A 16,611-nucleotide genomic window follows, 5' to 3' on the forward strand; every position below is an offset into this window, starting at 1 on the left:
ACACACACACACAATGGGCCCAATACTGAAAAACACCAGATGATCTGCTTCCAAGGGACATAACAGGCCAAGCGGATACAGGTTAATAAAACCCGCAAAAGCCCAGACAGGAACACTTAAAATGCCCGAGAAACAAAGTATACCGTGACAAATTCTGACCCAACACACAAGTACATGCGCCAGAACGTTCCCAGGCACAGACAGACCTTCCCCATTTCGAGCCCTCACCCTTGGACACTCAGGTATACCTGCCCAGCTCCAAGGGCACACACACACTTGCGTCCCCTCCTAAACCTACCCACAGAAACCCCTGGGGGCAAGGGGGCAAGCACTCAGCCGCACGCACACCCCACAGAGCAAGGCCCGTGTCTCCTGAGCCTCAGTAATGCACGATCCATACCCGGAGATAAAAGTCTAGACAATAGACGGTTGTTTATGACAACGAGGCTCTCCAAGTTTGGGGCCAGGCGATAAATCTCTGGCGAATCTTCTTGTAACTCAACTTCTGGCTGTAGCGACCGGAGGACCACGGAGACCTCAGAGAGGAGAGCAGCAAAATGGGAGAGACTTTTGAATCGTGAGCAGAAGGCAACTTCCCCGCTGGGGCAAGGGAGTGCAGGCGGCCACATTCTGCCCCACGTGGCAGGTCCACACTGTGGAAGCTTTCGTATCAGGCTTCAGAACACAGGCAAGTCAGGTTTCCTGGCTCCCGAAACCGGGGAGAAATGGCAGCGCCTGGAGGCTGGGACTGACCCACAAACAGTTCTTGCTGCAGGCAAAGGGTCTTTTTTGTGGGTGACTGGAATCTTCTTGCCATGTGTCACCTGAATTTTTTCACCCCATGCCTGCGCCTTCTCTCTCTCTCTCTCCTTTTCCTTTTCGGGTTGATGGGCTGTTCCCTTTTGCATTTTCAACCCAGGCATCTGATCACAAGTAACGAGCCACTGAAGTTGATCTCATAAAAATGCCGCCAGCTCACTTTGATCTGCGAGGACTGGGTCCGAGCCTAAGTAGGCGCTGAAGCCGGGGAATGGCGGCTCCGGCCAACCCGGCCTGCACTGGACCAAGAGTTCGGAGATCTGGGTGGCTCAGCACTGCAGTTCTGCCCAGAAAAGGCATTTTGTGTGTGTGTGTGCTGTTGCAGCTGAGTTTGGAGACCAAGGTCCAATGGTAGTGGCTCCATTTCCAGACTGCTTTTAAGACATTTCCTTGATTTTAGAGCATTTGGTGAGGGGCCAGTGAAACTGGCTCGTAAAATGGGACTTTTATTGGGAGAAATGGGGTCGCGTTGCTAGCCTCCCAGGACAATCCCTCCTCCGAAGAGGAAAGGGGGTGGGGCTGTGGGGGCAGAGGGACTGCCCTTCTCCCTCCTCCTTTCCTGTCCAGGGGCCGGAGGAACCTTGGAGCAGCGTCCTCTTAGGTGACCTGACTTGGGGCCTTGGGCTTGGGGCAATGGCCAGGGCTGAGGAGAGATGGGAGTCTGAGAACTGGCGGTCCCTTTCCCTTCTAGTTCCCTGGCTGGGGGTGGGAGGTGTCACGGCGTGCAGGCCTGAAAATCCCCAAGCACATTAAAGGGATTATTAAACTCAGTGGCATTGCAAGGGAGAGAGATTTTGTGCAAAAGGATGCAATCCTCGCTGGCCCAGCCTCGGATCCACTGAGGGTGTCCATGCGCTGATTGCCTATCTCTTTATTGACCCCACACAAACTGAACTTACAGACTGGAGAGCTCTAAGGGCCCCCTTTCTCCAAACTGGGGTTTCCTCCCTGTTCTTGGTCTGTGGGGTGGGCCCCTTTCCCTACCGCAGTCTGCTCTCTCCAGAGCAGCAGCAGGAGGTGGACAAGCTCTGAGGGGGCCCAGTACTGTGTGTGGGGTGCTGGGCTAGGACCTGGATATACTGCCCCCTTCTGAAGCCACCTCTGGTGTCTGTGTGTGAAAGGGAAGAGTCTGTCGTGGCCCTGGCCAGAGTACCGAGGCGGCTGCCCAGACCGCAGCTGCCTGCTAGCTGCCTGAATGAGGCCACCCAGAGTCAGTGGGGCGGGCAGGATGGCCCTGCTAAGGAGGATTTCAGGTGAAAGCTGGGACTCCAGTAGGTGGAGAGGCCACAGGCACCCATGAGATGAGGGGGGAAGGCAGCCTCCTGTCCACGGCGTGGGGCTTGCCAGGGCTTCTGGGAATCAACTTGGGGACCGATTTTGGGTCTCACGTCGGGGGAGGCACAGATGCTCAGGGATGCCGGCTGGGGCAGGCAGCTCAGCCTATGCTTCAGGGTGGCCTGGACCTAGGACTGGGCAGGGAGGCCACTCGCCCACACCGTGGGCACTTTTGCCAATCAATGTCTCCCCGACTTCAGCAGCCAAGGCCTTCTCTCCTTGACCCCAGCAGCAACCTCCAGTTGTTGGGATTTTTTTAAGTTGTTAAAAAATTAAAAGTCAGACCAAAACTAGAAAAACATTTTTTTGAACTTTGTGCCTTAATTTTAGGGGGAAAAATATTAATGTTCACAAGCCTCTATTGGGAGACCCTAGAATTTCCTGAACATCCGCTCCTTTGACATTCTTTCTTGCCTTTCTTTTTTGTTTCAAGGAAACAGAGCCGCCAGCAGCTCCTTGTAGCAGCCTGGCTCACTTTTATGGTGGCCCTGGAATAAACTTTGGTGGTCAAATTCAAGTGCTCAGGCCCACAGCTGTCTCCTCACAGGAAGCAAACCCCCTCCCCACTGTCGGCCCTGGCGGTGCAGAATTTGCCTTGGGGGCTTGGGCCCCACAAGGCCCAGGAGGCCAGGATTGAGGGGGAACCAGGGCCCTGGGGGGAAGTGGGGAAAGCCAGAGTGGAGACTCTGAATGCTCGCCCACACCTCTGCAAGGGGTACCTCTCAGCTCCCTCTTACCAGTTCCCATCACTGTTTGGGGAGCATTTTGCCTCCAATAAACTCGAGTTTAATGAGGAGAGCACAAACCCCATAAAAGCCATAGTCCATAGTTCCCCATCATTATAATTAAAAATGCAGGCCCCAGTACACCCTATAAAAAGAGGTAGGGGAAAGAGGAAAAGCAACAGATTTTTTTTTCTTGCAGCCTTCTCGTTAGCAAAGTCCTAATCTAGTTCCTTTTTGCCCTTAGTTAAGATCTGGCCCTTAGTTAAGATCCGGCCAGGACTAAAGGAGGGCTCGGGAAGCAGTGCCCAGCAATGAATGGGTAGAGGGATGCCAGGGACCTATCCGTGGGTATGCCAGAGCCTCCCTGAGAATGGGACCCATGGCCAAGGCTGTTCCAAGCCAGGTGTTGCTCTAAAGCAAATTTGAGGAGACAGGAGGGTTGGGAAAGAATGATTTGGGGAGAGGTTGTATTTGGGCTCAAGGTACCATTTTTTGTGTCTTCCCCATCTACTATCGGGGCCTCAGTACCTTGTCAAGTTCAACAAGGAAAATCAAATACAAATAATATTTTTACAGTGGAAACCAATTTTAAACAAGGGTTAGGAGTTAAAAGAGGGTTTGGGCCATTTCTGGCTTTTCCTAAGGGTGCGGTGGACTGCGTCCCCGGGGGCTTCAGTTCCTCCTGCTGATCTGAACAGAACAGATGATGCCCTAGCGGCTCCTCCTTGGACGCCAGGTTGCTTTCTGCTTGTGGGCAGTTGCTCTGGTACCCAGTCTAGAACCTTTCAATAAACTGATTTTCAGCTGCTCAAACGCGTCCTGTGGGAAGAAAGGCAAGGGAGTTCAGAACCGCTGAGTCCACCTCTGGGGTCACAGCCACCCAGGAGGCTGGCAGGGAAGGGCAGGACTGAGAAACAGGAAGTGGCACCCACCAGGGCCTGGCTGCAGCCCCCCGGGGAGCAGGGAGAGGGGCTGGGGTTTTCCACTAGAGAGTGACCCCTGGCCCTGCCCAGCCCACCCAGGGCCCTCAGTTCCCTTCCACTGCCCTGCTGGTCTATTCCAGAGACCTGTACCTGGCCCCACCATCCACCTCACGGCCCCCAAATCGTCCAACGATAGGAGCCCCAAACCCAGTCCCTCCACCATATCCTTCCTAGAGCCGACACTGGGCTTCTTTTCAGTGAAGAAGCTGAGACTGAACCACCAACCCAAAGGGCCCCTGACAGAGAAGACACAGGACTCTCATTCCAACCTCTTTCTTGCGGGTTTGAGACTTAAAAAATCCACAGTGGATGTAGCTTTCTGTGCATTGATTGACAATAAAGTCAGGCATGAAATATTCACCCAGGGCCACTCTCTCATACTAAATATTTAACACAACATTAGAGAAGGTTTTTCCCAGACTTCGCCAGGCACCGGCTGGGCGGCTGGCTCACTGCTTACCACTGTTTATGACTAATCTAAGTCCCTAGCCGCCAGCAGCACAGCAAGCCAGACAAAGTTGGGACACTGGCTTGCTGCTGGGCTGCCTCACCTTTGGGAAACTTCAGATACACTTCCAGGGAGTCTCTCCAAAGGGGAAAGGGAGCCTTGATAGCCAGCCCTGGCCAGGAAAAGAATCGACTTCTTCAAACTCTTGTAAACACGCGCTGTGACCCTCTTCAGGTTGGTGAGGTAAGAGTCCCTGAGAGTTGGGGGAAAAGATTCACATCTCTGGCAGAATCAGGCAGTGGGGAAAGAGGTCTTCATCCCTAGCCCTGTCTTGGGCTGATCACAGGGAGGAGGCAAGACCCCCCCCCATACGTGAGAACCCTCCTCCTTCTCCCAATCCTGGAGGGGGGGAAGAGCAGCAGCTAGAAAAAAATACAATTACCCCCTCCTAGCCCCCGCCCCCGCCCATCCCACCGCCCACCCCACCCCAACCCTCTCTCTCTCCTCCTTTGCTCGCTCTGTGGAATGGAGAGGAGGGGAGTGTCAAGAGAAAAACGAATACAAATCTGCAATTGATTTTCATAATGTTTCTGCGGTGTTTGCAAACCAATCGCCTGAACGTCCCCATCTTACCTAAGAGAGAACCCCTCCTACGACTGCGAAGTGCTCCGAACTGATATATGACAATATCTACTTTGGATCACGTGCTCGGGGAGAGAGACTAAGACGGATAACGCGTCATCTCGCCTTCCCAAATTTTCCCCCCTCGCTAGATCAGGTCCAAAACCTCCATCTGGAGCCGACAGGAGAAGAGAACGATGTTTAACTCGGTCAACCTGGGCAACTTCTGCTCGCCGTCGCGCAAGGAGAGGGGCGCTGATTTCGGCGAGCGAGGGAGCTGCGCCTCCAACCTCTATCTGCCCAGTTGCACTTACTACGTGCCCGAGTTCTCCACGGTCTCCTCCTTCCTGCCCCAGGCCCCCTCTCGTCAGATCTCCTATCCCTACCCGGCCCAAGTGCCCCCGGTCCGGGAGGTCTCCTACGGCCTGGAGCCCTCCGGCAAGTGGCACCACCGGAACAGCTATTCCTCCTGCTATGCGGCGGCCGACGAGCTAATGCACCGGGAGTGCCTGCCTCCTTCCACCGTCACCGAGATCCTCATGAAAAACGAAGGCTCCTACGGCGGCCACCACCACCCCAGCGCCCCGCACGCCGCCCCTGCCGGCTTCTACTCCTCAGTCAACAAGAACAGCGTCCTGCCCCAAGCCTTCGACCGTTTCTTCGACAACGCCTACTGCGGTGGTGGCGACGCGCCCGCCGAGCCCCCCTGCCCGGGCAAGGGTGAGGCCAAGGGGGAGCCCGAGGCGCCCCCGGCCTCGGGACTGGCGTCCCGGGCTGAGGCGGGGCCCGAGGCGGCCGAGGCCGAGGCGGAAAACACGAATCCCAGCTCGTCCGGTTCAGCCCACTCGGCGGCCAAGGAGCCGGCCAAGGGAGCCGCCCCCAGTAGGTAGCAGCGGCCGTGAAACAGGCGGGCAGGAGGGAGGGAGCCAGAGAGGGAGGGCGAGAGTAGGGGGGAGGCGAGGGGAGCGGGGACGGCCTCGTGTTTTGGGTCAGTCCGATTTTATGTGGAGTTTTATAAGCATTCAAAGGATTTTATTATAACCTACAAAGCCCTCTCTCCCAACGACTCGACTTTTTACGATGGAGAAGGGGTGGGGACGGAGGGAAAAGGGCTCTTTGGAAAAGCTGGGTGAACCCCCTCCCCGTTATCTCCCTCGGTCTGTGAAATTTTTGAAAGCGCCACCATCGCGGGCTATATTAACTTTGATCGTGAACTTAGAGGAGCATTTAAGGAAGGATGGGGAGCCCGGCTGCCGGGGGGCGGGAGGGAGGGGAGGGGTGGAGGGGGAGAAAGGGGAGGGCAAGGGAAAGACAGGGAGAAACTCAGAGAGGGGGAGTGGTGGGGGAGAGAGGCAATGGAGCAGAACCTGAGGCCGGGGAGGCCAGCGAGGGCCGCTCTGCTTCTTTCAAAAACTATTTTCCAAATGTTCAAACTGTGTTCGCGTGTCCCTGAGCAGAACCCGGAGCAAGCCGGGGGTCAGCGGCGACAGGGGGTGGGGACGAGGCGGCTCAGGGCTCCACTCTGCTCCAGGCCTGGGGCTCAGCGTTTCTCTGCGGCCCGCGGCCTCTGCGCCGGCCTAGCCTGGCCGCGGGGAAGGCGCGGCCCGCCGGGCGTCCCGGGGCGCCAGGGCCCCCGGAAGCACTCTCGGGTGTCTTTGGTGCCTGCTCGCTCGCTTCCTCCCTGCCTCCCCACGACTCTCGCCCGGTCTCACTTCTTTGCGCCTGTTCTCCGCGGTTCCCCCAGATTTCTGGGGGGGCGGGGCGGCGGGTTTTCAGAGTCACTAGGAGGGCAGCTCAGGAAGGGGCAGAGGAGCCCGGCTGAGCAGAAGTCGTGTGGGGGGGGGGCGCGTTGTCTGCGGGGACGCACTTGGCCCCGGCTGGCTTCCTTCTCCCCCAGACTCCGCCAGCCCCGGCCCTCGTCCGAGGGGAGGGGGCGCGGGTCCCACGGTGGCCCGGGATGGGGGACGAGCTCGCCCTGCCAGGGGATCGTGGCTCGGCCCAGCGCTGCGCCCGCGGGAGGGCTGCCGGGCGGTGGGGCTGGGGTCGCCGGGGTCTCACGTGTCTCTCTTCCCCTCTCCTCGCACTTGCCCCCTCCCCTCCCCTCCCCTCCAGACGCCCCCCGCACCCGCAAGAAGCGCTGCCCTTATTCGAAATTCCAGATCCGGGAACTGGAGCGAGAGTTTTTCTTCAACGTGTATATCAACAAAGAAAAGCGGCTGCAGCTGTCGCGGATGCTGAACCTGACGGACCGACAAGTGAAAATTTGGTTTCAGAACAGAAGGATGAAAGAAAAAAAACTAAGCAGAGACCGGCTGCAGTATTTCTCGGGAAATCCTCTGCTGTAACCGCGGACCGGGCCCTTTGGGGGGAGGGGGGAAAGGGGGAGATTATTTTATTTTATTTTTATTTTTTATTTTCTAACTCGCCTTCTTTCCGCGGGTGGAAAACTGGACTGTGGCCAGGGCTGGCCCCCACTGCCGTTGCCCGCACTTCTTTCCGGAACCTCCTTCACCTTGGTCTGACTCAGTGTGGGACAGGGACCGGGCCTGGAAAGGGGGGTGAAGGAGAGTGTCTGATCCACGGCGAGTGGACACCGTTGGCGCCGAGGCCAAGAATCTTTATTTAAAAGAAAACACACCTCGCGACAATGTCTTGCTGCTCGGATTGGGTGGGGGGAGGGGCGTGAGTAGTGGGCGCCAGAGCCTTACAGTCCTCGAACTGCAAGCCTTCCCTTGCCCATGTGAGAAGATCTGCTCGGACACTGTGCCTGCGAGGGGAGACTTCCCGGGCTCCCCGTCCCTACCCCACCACTCCCCACTGCTGGGGAGCAGCTAAATGTGATCCCGCCTTGCTGTGAAATTTCTGTTCCTTTGACCTGGTGTTAGGTGTGCAAAGTCGTGTCCTACCTCTGTCTGTGCCCAGGCCCTGCCCAAGCCTAGTTGTTCTCCCCCTTGAACGTGTAGAGCCCTCCTTTGAAATTTCTTAACTGGTGCGTTGAGGTTTCCTAACCTTTTTCCAAGCTGTGCCCCACTCCGCGAATTTATAGCTATAGTCTATGCATTTGTTACCTTCTTTTTTAAAAAAAAAAAAAAGATTGGGGTGGAAGAGGCAGTAGGGAGACGGGATTGGACGCCTCCCCCATGCTGAGGCCTGAATTTTTGTAAATAAATTTCACAAGTATTTCTTTCTACCCGGAGGGGATATGGGGAGGACTCGCCTGGAATGAGATTTGAATCACCCATCTCCTTGTGCGTGAGTGCGTGTGTACGTGTGCAATCCCCACCCGGCTCCTGTCCCAGAGGGATTGCTGTGAATTTTTTTTTTTTTGGTGGCAAATAAAGATATTTCATTCTGTTCAATATTATGATTTTATTTGACCCTTTTATTAGCCCCTCTCCTCTTAAAACCCTCAATGCTCCCAAGGCGGAGGAGGTGGAAGCAGGCGGGCAGAGCCCAGCAGAGGAGGACAGGCGTGTGAAGGTGAGGTAGGCCGGGGCTGGCGGGCCTGCACCCCTCTCTCCACGGGCAGGGGCAAGAGTGCGGCGGTAGCTTCCTCCCGCTCTCAAGTTGAGGACTTTCCACTGCGACTCTTAAAGCTCTCATTTCTCACGTGCAGCTCGAGCTGCGTCCAAACGCCCAGCAACGCTTTCCGTTTAAGCACACGTTTGTTGTGGAGTTAATTGTAACCATCATCGAATTTAAATTTATAGGAATTTTCTTGGCTCCACCGCCCTCCCACCAGATGTCTCCGTCTGTGGCAGTTAAATGTGTAGGGTTGAGGGTAGGGCTTTCGTTTTTTCTTTTCTTCTTTTTCCCTCTATGAGAAGACTGTATTGGAATTTTTATATACAGTTTTGAAGGAGGGAAGGGAGCGGGGGAGAAACCAGCCCCCTCCCTTTCCGCACCGCGCCAGCCCCTGAGGGTGGGAGGGTAGGGCTGGGCCCCTTCCCCTCAAGCACAAATGGCTGGGCTCCTCCAGACACAACAAGACCCTAGGCTGGGGCCACCCTGATGTTTGTACATTGGTCTCCCAGCGTGGAAAGCCCCAGAGATCTGTTTTGTAAGAGGTTGGCTTGGGGTGGGGCGTTGGGGAAGGAGGTGACCCGTGAGGATGGTCACCACACCCATATATATATTTGCTGCATGTTTCTTCCGGATAAAGATAACTATAGTCCTTTCAGCGCATTCGTTGAGGGCACTCTGGCGATCTCTGTTCCAAATTCGTTATTTGGGGGCAGAGGTTTAGGACCAATTCTCTCATCGTTCCCTTTTCTTTGGAACGGTTCTTCTGTAATTCGAAGAAAATGTTTTCGTCAATATAATTCTGTTGAGTGAAAGAAAAAAGCACCACGACTATGGACTACTGCATCTAGGTTCCGTCGTTTTTGATGACGGGGTATCTGAATCTCTCATTTGTAAATGTAGGTCTTGAGACAAAATTTGCAAACTGGGGTGTATATACAACCCCACAATTGCCTCATGTGCCCACACACAAATATCTGTCGGATGCCTATGGGTGCACACGAAAAGGAATATTATGTGCACTCTTTTTCTTATAGTATGCAGTAAAACTGACCACATGCACATCTAGGGCTTGTGTCCTCTGAGGTGTGTAACCACTGTCAGTGTGTAGTGAGTGGCAGAAGGAATGCAGCTGAGGATCGTCTCTGTGTGTGTGTGCATGCACGTTTGCATGCGCGTGCACTTGTGCTTGAGAGATATCTCTAGGTATGATGTTTATCCACGAGTCATAACAAGGGCTATTGGCCTGCCAGCCGTGCTTCCAATAAAATAGGATGGAGATAACTATATAGAACCTGCTTATAAAGCAAAATACTGATCTCTAAATGGCTCTTGATTTTGGAGAAGAATATTGAAAATCCAAAGCTACCACTTTCCCTGCAATGTGCAGCCCAGAAAAGACCCCCAGCTCCAGAAGGGATTTCTGAAGGAAGGCGGGGTGTCATGGTGAAGGAAAAACAAAAGCTTTCTATGATCCCAGCCCAGGAAGCTGCCAGTCTTCGGTGACCTTCTAAAAATTAGAAAAAAGAGGTTTCTGTCCCCCCAACAAACCCACCTTCGGGCCCCCGGGATGTCCGACCCCCCTTGGCGGTCAGGGGCACTCCGGGCTCAACCTCTTTGGGTAATCCCCTCCAGCCGTGGCGCTGCCCGGGAACAAAAGAGCCTCGTCTAGACGCCGCCATAAAGTGCCCCCACCCCACCCCGCGCCTCTAAACCCAGTTTCATTTCGCCCTTAACGACCCAATCTGGCCTGTGTTAGAAAACGCTTCCGCCCTAACTAGTAAACAAATCCGCAGTGGACAGTCTTGGCTCCCCCAACACACCCCATACCCCCACTCCATTACCCCCTTGCCCGCAACCTCCTTCCCCGCCTCTTCTCCTCCAGCCTTTCTCAGCTCCCAGTCCCCCAATCCCACCCCCCACCAGTAAATAAACCCGAGGCCGAGTTCAAAGTTTCCCGGAGCTAAGGAGGAATGTTGGTTGTAAAAATCCAAGTTTATAGCGCACGTGGGAGTTTACAAGGGTATTAAGTGGTGTGGGCTGAGAGAGCACTCTGGGCTCCTCCCCCTCCCACTATGGGCTTTGGGGGTGCAGGGGGAACCTGGGGGACTTGAAAGGAGAAATGGGTTTGATGTTTCTTTGTCACGCAGACCCCCAGGTTGCTGGGGGATGGTGATGCGAGGGCGCCTTGGAAGACGGTTCACAGATCCCAGCGAAGTGCCTCTGAGAGAAAGCCCGCAGGTTCTAGGTGTCCCAGATGGGGAAGAAGGGGAGCTCCGCTTTAGGCAAGGAAGAAAGTTACAGACTAGGTGTCTGAAAGGTGAATGGAGTTGGGGATACCTGGAGCCGTTTCTCAATCGGAGGAGGAGAAACTACCTGGGGAATAATTTCTCGAGTGGATTGAAGGCAGAGAGGGTTTTTCTCACCAGGACAAAGAACTTTGAACTTCAAGGGAGTCAAGGGCGCCACCCCTTCCCTCTCCCCGCCCCTCTCCGGAATCTGTAGGGCAATTCGTTTCTGGGCCAATATTCCCTCAAGGGGCCAGCCCCTGCGGTTTCCTGTTGCCCCAGGGCTGGATAATGCTGTTTGTTGAACCCTCCCAGCTCAGAGCCCGCCAGAACTGTGTGCACGCGACTGCACTCTTTATTATTCATATAAACCTTTGGAAAAGGCAACGCCCGGGAAGTTTTTATAACTTTGTTTGGCATAAAAGTTTTACAAGATTCCTCCTCTCTTTTTCAAAAACTTAAAGTTTTGGTCTTGCCATGGAACCAAGTCTCAGGGTCTCTGGGAGGTTGGGGAGAGAGAGGTTCTGAGGTCCTGGTGGGAGGGGGGATGTCTGGAGCTGTATCTCTGACTAAGGCAAAACAAGGCTTAAAGGTTGGGATTAATCCTTCCTGAGGTCCACCTCGGATCCAGCTTTGGGGGCTGCTAGGAAAGTCCCAGCCACTCTGCTGTTGAGACACACCCTTACAGAACCGCAAAGTTTGGACAATGTCAATTAGACCTTCCCCATCACAACCTCTTGTTCTCCTGTAGGCATCTCTCTCTCTCCCTCTCTCTCCCTCTCTCTCTCTCTCTCTCTCTCTCTCTCTCACACACACACACACACACACACACACACACACACATACAGCCCTGCACACACCCTCAACCCACTGCACAAAGTGGAAACCCATAACCTTGACTCAGACCGTTAAGTTGGGAAGAGTCTCTGCACACACAGCCCTGCAACCCTGCCTCCTGCAAAGTCCACAAAGGGTTTGATGAAAGACAGAATTCAAGACGACAAGAAATGCCTGCCCAGAGGTTGCAGTGATTGTAGGACCGAGAGAGAAGGAAGGCCAGCGGGCTGCAATCCAGGAGCTCGAAGAACAAAGGTGCCTGTATAGGGACGTGGCCTTGGACTGCTAAGCCTGCGAGTGACCCCGTGGATCTGCCCCTCGCCTGGGACGGACAGAACCCCACTCCTTCATTTCCCCTAGCTCCAGCCTTGGGGTATCAAGTGGGCTCAAACAGGGACTATTTTAATGTTCATCTCTGGAAGTCAGGACAAAGATGGAGCAACTTCTCCAAAGACAGACCTGGTGGATGAGGCTTCTTCGGGGTGATGGACTTGAGGATACCTAAGCCCTGGACCTGGGCACTTCAGGGAGCCAGCGGAGTTGGTCAGGATGTGCCCCAGCGCCTGCTTTTCCTTCACTCTGATAGTGACTGCTGAGCCCTGGCCGCCAGCGGCTGACAGCCCTACACTTCGCCTTGTGAGGAGTGGAGTTAAGGCTGAAGGCGGGCGAAGGTCAACTCCAAGCTTGAGCAGTGGGGCTGGGAAGGGATGCTACTGAACCTCGTGCTCTCCCCCTCCGCCCAGCACAACAGAGAAAAACAAGAAGAGCTAGGGGAGAAAGTCAAGGGGAAGGAAAGCATTTAGGAGGAAAGAAAAGAGTAAAGAATAAATTGTATAACAAAGAAAGAAAGAAGGAAGAGAGAACTAAGGAACACAAGAAAGAGAAAGAATCAGAAAAAGAGAAGGAAACAAATGAATTGCAGAGAAAAAGAGAAAGAAACAAATAAAGAGAAAGGAGGAAGATGGAAAAAGAAAGGGGGGAAACAAAGATGGAAAACAAAGATCTTCGAAAAGGAAGTTAGCCAGTAAAGGAGGAGTGGGATTTTCTCCGAAGTAAGCCGGCAGACCGCAGCCCTGACTCCGGCTGGAAACATGACCCACTGGGCAACTTGGGCGCAAACCATAATATGGGGAGCAAGGCTTCCCCCACCCCGTCCCGCCCGCCAAAGACATCATCCCACCCGTCCTCCTCCCAAAGCTTCTACTGGATGTGTTTACTGTCTGGTTTCAATTCAGGAGGCAAAGTTAAATAACTGGTTGGCTTCGGCAGGGCAAGAAGGCAGCTGTGCTGGCTATCAGACTTCTTCGGGATGCGGGGATCCTAGGGAGTACATTTTTGGGTAAAAGTTAGTATCTGTGGCCGTGTACATGCAATCGAGCTCCAAGTCAGGTACGGGTCTAGGCGGTAACCTCCAGAGCATCTGGGTGCAGACGTGTACAACGTCCAGATGTGAGAGCGACTCTGATGGCCAGGCTGCCGCCAGGGTGGCAGCGAGATCCCGGGTAGACCAGAGGCCCCTCCAAGCGTCCTCAGCCTCCCACTTTCCTCTTGTACCTGTTTGAAAATCCGTTTGGGGGGCTTCGGTGCATTCTGTCTTTTGCCTGGGATTTTTCTGCTCCCAATTCAGCCGAAGCAGAGCCCGGTGTTAGCGAAGAAAAAGAAAGCAAATCTTTCCTTCAAGTTTTGAGAAGAGAATGATTTATTTGGGCCTCCAAAACAAGAGGGGAAAACCCTGCAATTTTAACCACTGGTGTGATTTTGTTTTCCATTTCACTTGAGATTTACACACACACACACACACACACACACACACACACACACACACACACACACACACACACACACACACTGTATAATTATTTTATTATTTTATCCCAAAGGGAAAGACACTCTTCCTTCTTTTCACCTCACCTTTGGAATTTCCTAGATGGCGTCCTTAGCCTTGTGGGGAAGCTCCACTAATTTTCCTTGGAGAAATCAGGGTGCCTCTGGGGTGCTTTGAGGGCTAGAGCCTGGAAAGCAGCCGAGGTTCCTTTCTGTTCACTGAGCACTAGATTTTCCTTCTTCTGTTTTCACATGGGGACCCCTAGCGCCCCAGTCCTCAGCCTGCCGTCTGGAACCCACTGACCACCCTGAAGTCTGTGAGGAGCACCCTTCACCTCTCCCTTGGTCACAGTCCCACGGGCGGCAGGAGGCCCAGCTGCTCATCCCTGCTGCACTTCCAGGGTCTAGGTACCGGGAAGAAGGGCACGGGGACCAGAGCTCTCGGGGTAGAGGGGTTGGTCAAAAGGTAGGTGCAGCCTGAGCCGATCTGGCCTGAAGCCCCTGGATTTTCACATCCCCCAAGTTGAGGCAAGAAGAGGGAGCCCCGGGGAGTCAGGCATAGATGCAGCACTCCTGGAAAGTTGGGGAAATGGCTTAACAGGGTGATTTTAGCAACACAGACTTCTTCTGGACCCCAATCCGGTTCCCTTGGGGTGCAGGCCTGAGGGTCTCGGCCCAGTGGGGCTTAGCCGGTAGGCGCCCAGCAGTGGCGGCAGGCGGCAAGTGGGGTGGCTGTGGCAGCCTGAGTGCCTTTGAACACCAGGCCCGGACAATAGGACGGAAACAGCCTTTGCTCGTGGCCTCGGGAAAGACGGAGCCCAAGGGGGCAGGGCTGGGACCCACACCTGACTGTACTTTCCCAAATCCGCACGAATGCTCCCCTCTCTCCGTCCTCACCCTCACGTCTTCCTTCCTTTCGTCTCCACTGGTGCAGAATCCCAAGTTTGCAAAAACCCAACAAGTTATTCAAGTCGGCGTCTTCCGGTTCTTGTTTAACAGCTCCGGGTTTGCGTTTTTCCTGCGTAATTAAAGGCAAACATTTGTCCCACCGGGGGTCCCACTTCGGCTGATGAATTTGATTTCCTTTTTCATTAATGGGCCATGTTTATCATACTTCTAATTATTTCAACTTTAAACACTATTCGTTCTTGTGAGGAGATGGGAGTAGAGGCTCGAGGCTCCTTCTCCCAGGGGGATTATTTCCATTAATAATGGCAAGGATTCTGAAAGCGACTCCATCCCCACTCAGGGCTGAGGTAAGGAGTGAGTTTGGGATGGGGGTCAGGCTGGTAGGGGAGACAGGTCTCAAAGCCGAGTGACTCTGCTTCTCTACCTCTGGTTCCCCAGGTTAAGCCGTGGGGCTTGACGTTTTTGAGAGGTTATCTGGAGTTTGTCTCCTTCACTCTGCCGCCTCCCTCACCCCCTCCCAGGCTGGGCCCAGACCCTTCCACTTCGAGGCTTTTGGAAACCTTCCGCAGCCCCACCCGATCCCAGCCTGGCCTGGGCAGAGAGCCTCAGGGAATGCTGTCCCGGCCCCCAGCTACTAACACAGAGAGAAAGACCAGGAGAAGCTGAGGTGGTCGAGCGGCACCTGGGTCTGGGGGAGAGGGCCCAGCAGACCCCAATATGGGGGGCAAGGGCAGGAGACTGGGATGCCAAACTCCAGGGACAGGGACACCAGGCAGGAAAATAAAGGAGATGTGAAAGAGGGGGGAGGGAACCCCCCCAAAGCCATATAATTCTCAATTGCTTTGGTCTTTAATTTCATCGCCCCATAAATGAGGAAATATCAGTTCCCATACTAAATTTTTATCCTCGGCTGATAAATATGACGGGGAATTTTCGTTGGGTCCTCGTAAAAGCGAACAGTTTCGATCAAACTGGTGGGGAAAGACTTACGCAGATAATACAAACAGAGTGGCCATAAAGTGTCTGCGTTTCCCACGGGGTGGGACAAATGGCTCCCTGGATTGACTGCCACCAGGGCCGTCCCAAGTCTCATCTGGGGCCTAAACGGGTTAACCTTGCCGGGGCCAACCCCTTGTGCCGAGCCCATGGCGAACTCTGTAAATGAAAACACGAAAGCATTTCAAATCTCCCCTGGCTGGCCCTGCCAGCAAGTCACACATTAAACATTCTCTTCCAGTTTTCCCGGGGTTCGGGGACCCCTGCGCCTTTTCTCTCGCCCTCTGGATGACAGATTTCGGAGGATTTCTTTCCGAAGTCGTCTTCTAGCAGCCGCAGGCTTGGGCCTCCCTAGAAGCGATCCAGCCTTCTCACTCCTCCGCGCCAGGGCGTCTTGGAGCTCTGGTCTTTTCCCGGCCAGGCTCCAGCCCTTCGGAAAGTCGAAACCCATGGCTCGGTCCAGGGGAAAATGTGGGGCGACCGGAAAGACAAGTTATACTCCAGATTCCGTTTCCTGAGGAAAGGGTGGAGAGTTAAGTTCGCTTTGTGAGAAAGGCGATGAAGAAACGTAAAGAACTATTTGAAACATACCTTGTCCCTTATTTCTCGCTTCCCTTTCTTAAAAAAATCGCTCTGTTGAAGGACACTTCTCAGGGTCGCATTTTGTCGCGTCCGTTGCCTTGGTTTCCCGGTTGATACGTGACTCCCCCAAACCGCCCGAGGCCCCGAGGGTTCCCTCTTTCTCTCTGGGAATCCTCCCTGTTTTCGTGGGGGCAAGGTCAACTGGAAAGCGAGGGCCGCCAGGGCCTGGAGCAGAGCAGCCGAACCGGCTCCAAGGCCAAAGCCTTCCTGCCCCTGAGTTGATAACCCAGGAGCCGCCCACCCAGCCAGGTCCAGGCCGCGCTCCCTGGTCGGGGAGCCGGTGCCTCTGGTTGCCGGCTTCCTCCTCCCGCGACCCCTCAGTCCCCTCGGAATCCCCCTCTCCCAAGCAGCCCTGAAGTCATCTTGACCTCCTCCCTGGCCTGCCCCAGACACTGGAGATTCCCCGTCAATCCCCACGGGGAACTTGCAACTCAACCAACTTCCGTGACGGGAGGTCCCGAGCTAAGCTCCCAGCCCCAAGGGCCGAGACCGACGAAAGAGGACGCAGGAGAGGAGAAACTTTAGTTCCGTTTGGGATTCCTTAACTTTTTCCTCTCCCTTTCTCTGCCCGCAGGATCCCTCCCCCAAACCTCACCCCACTCCCATCCCAGGGGAAGAAGTGGGGGCGGGGGCCAAGGCGAGGAAAAGAGGAGGTGAGGAGG

At 54.6% G+C, this 16,611-nt stretch overlaps 1 protein-coding gene across 1 annotated transcript; it reads left to right on the forward strand.

The window, feature by feature from the left end:
• Window positions 1–5,128: 5,128 nt before the first annotated feature.
• Window positions 5,129–7,276, forward strand: HOXC11 (homeobox C11; the record flags this gene model as incomplete). Its single annotated transcript, XM_082666042.1, has 2 exons — window positions 5,129–5,813; window positions 7,044–7,276. The coding sequence occupies 2 exons, from the start codon at window positions 5,129–5,131 to the stop codon at window positions 7,274–7,276; spliced, it is 918 nt and encodes a 305-aa protein (XP_082522168.1).
• Window positions 7,277–16,611: the final 9,335 nt, after the last annotated feature.

This window comes from Grampus griseus, assembly GCF_964374135.1.
Source record: "Grampus griseus genome assembly, chromosome: 11".
Classification (NCBI taxonomy): domain Eukaryota; kingdom Metazoa; phylum Chordata; class Mammalia; order Artiodactyla; family Delphinidae; genus Grampus; species Grampus griseus.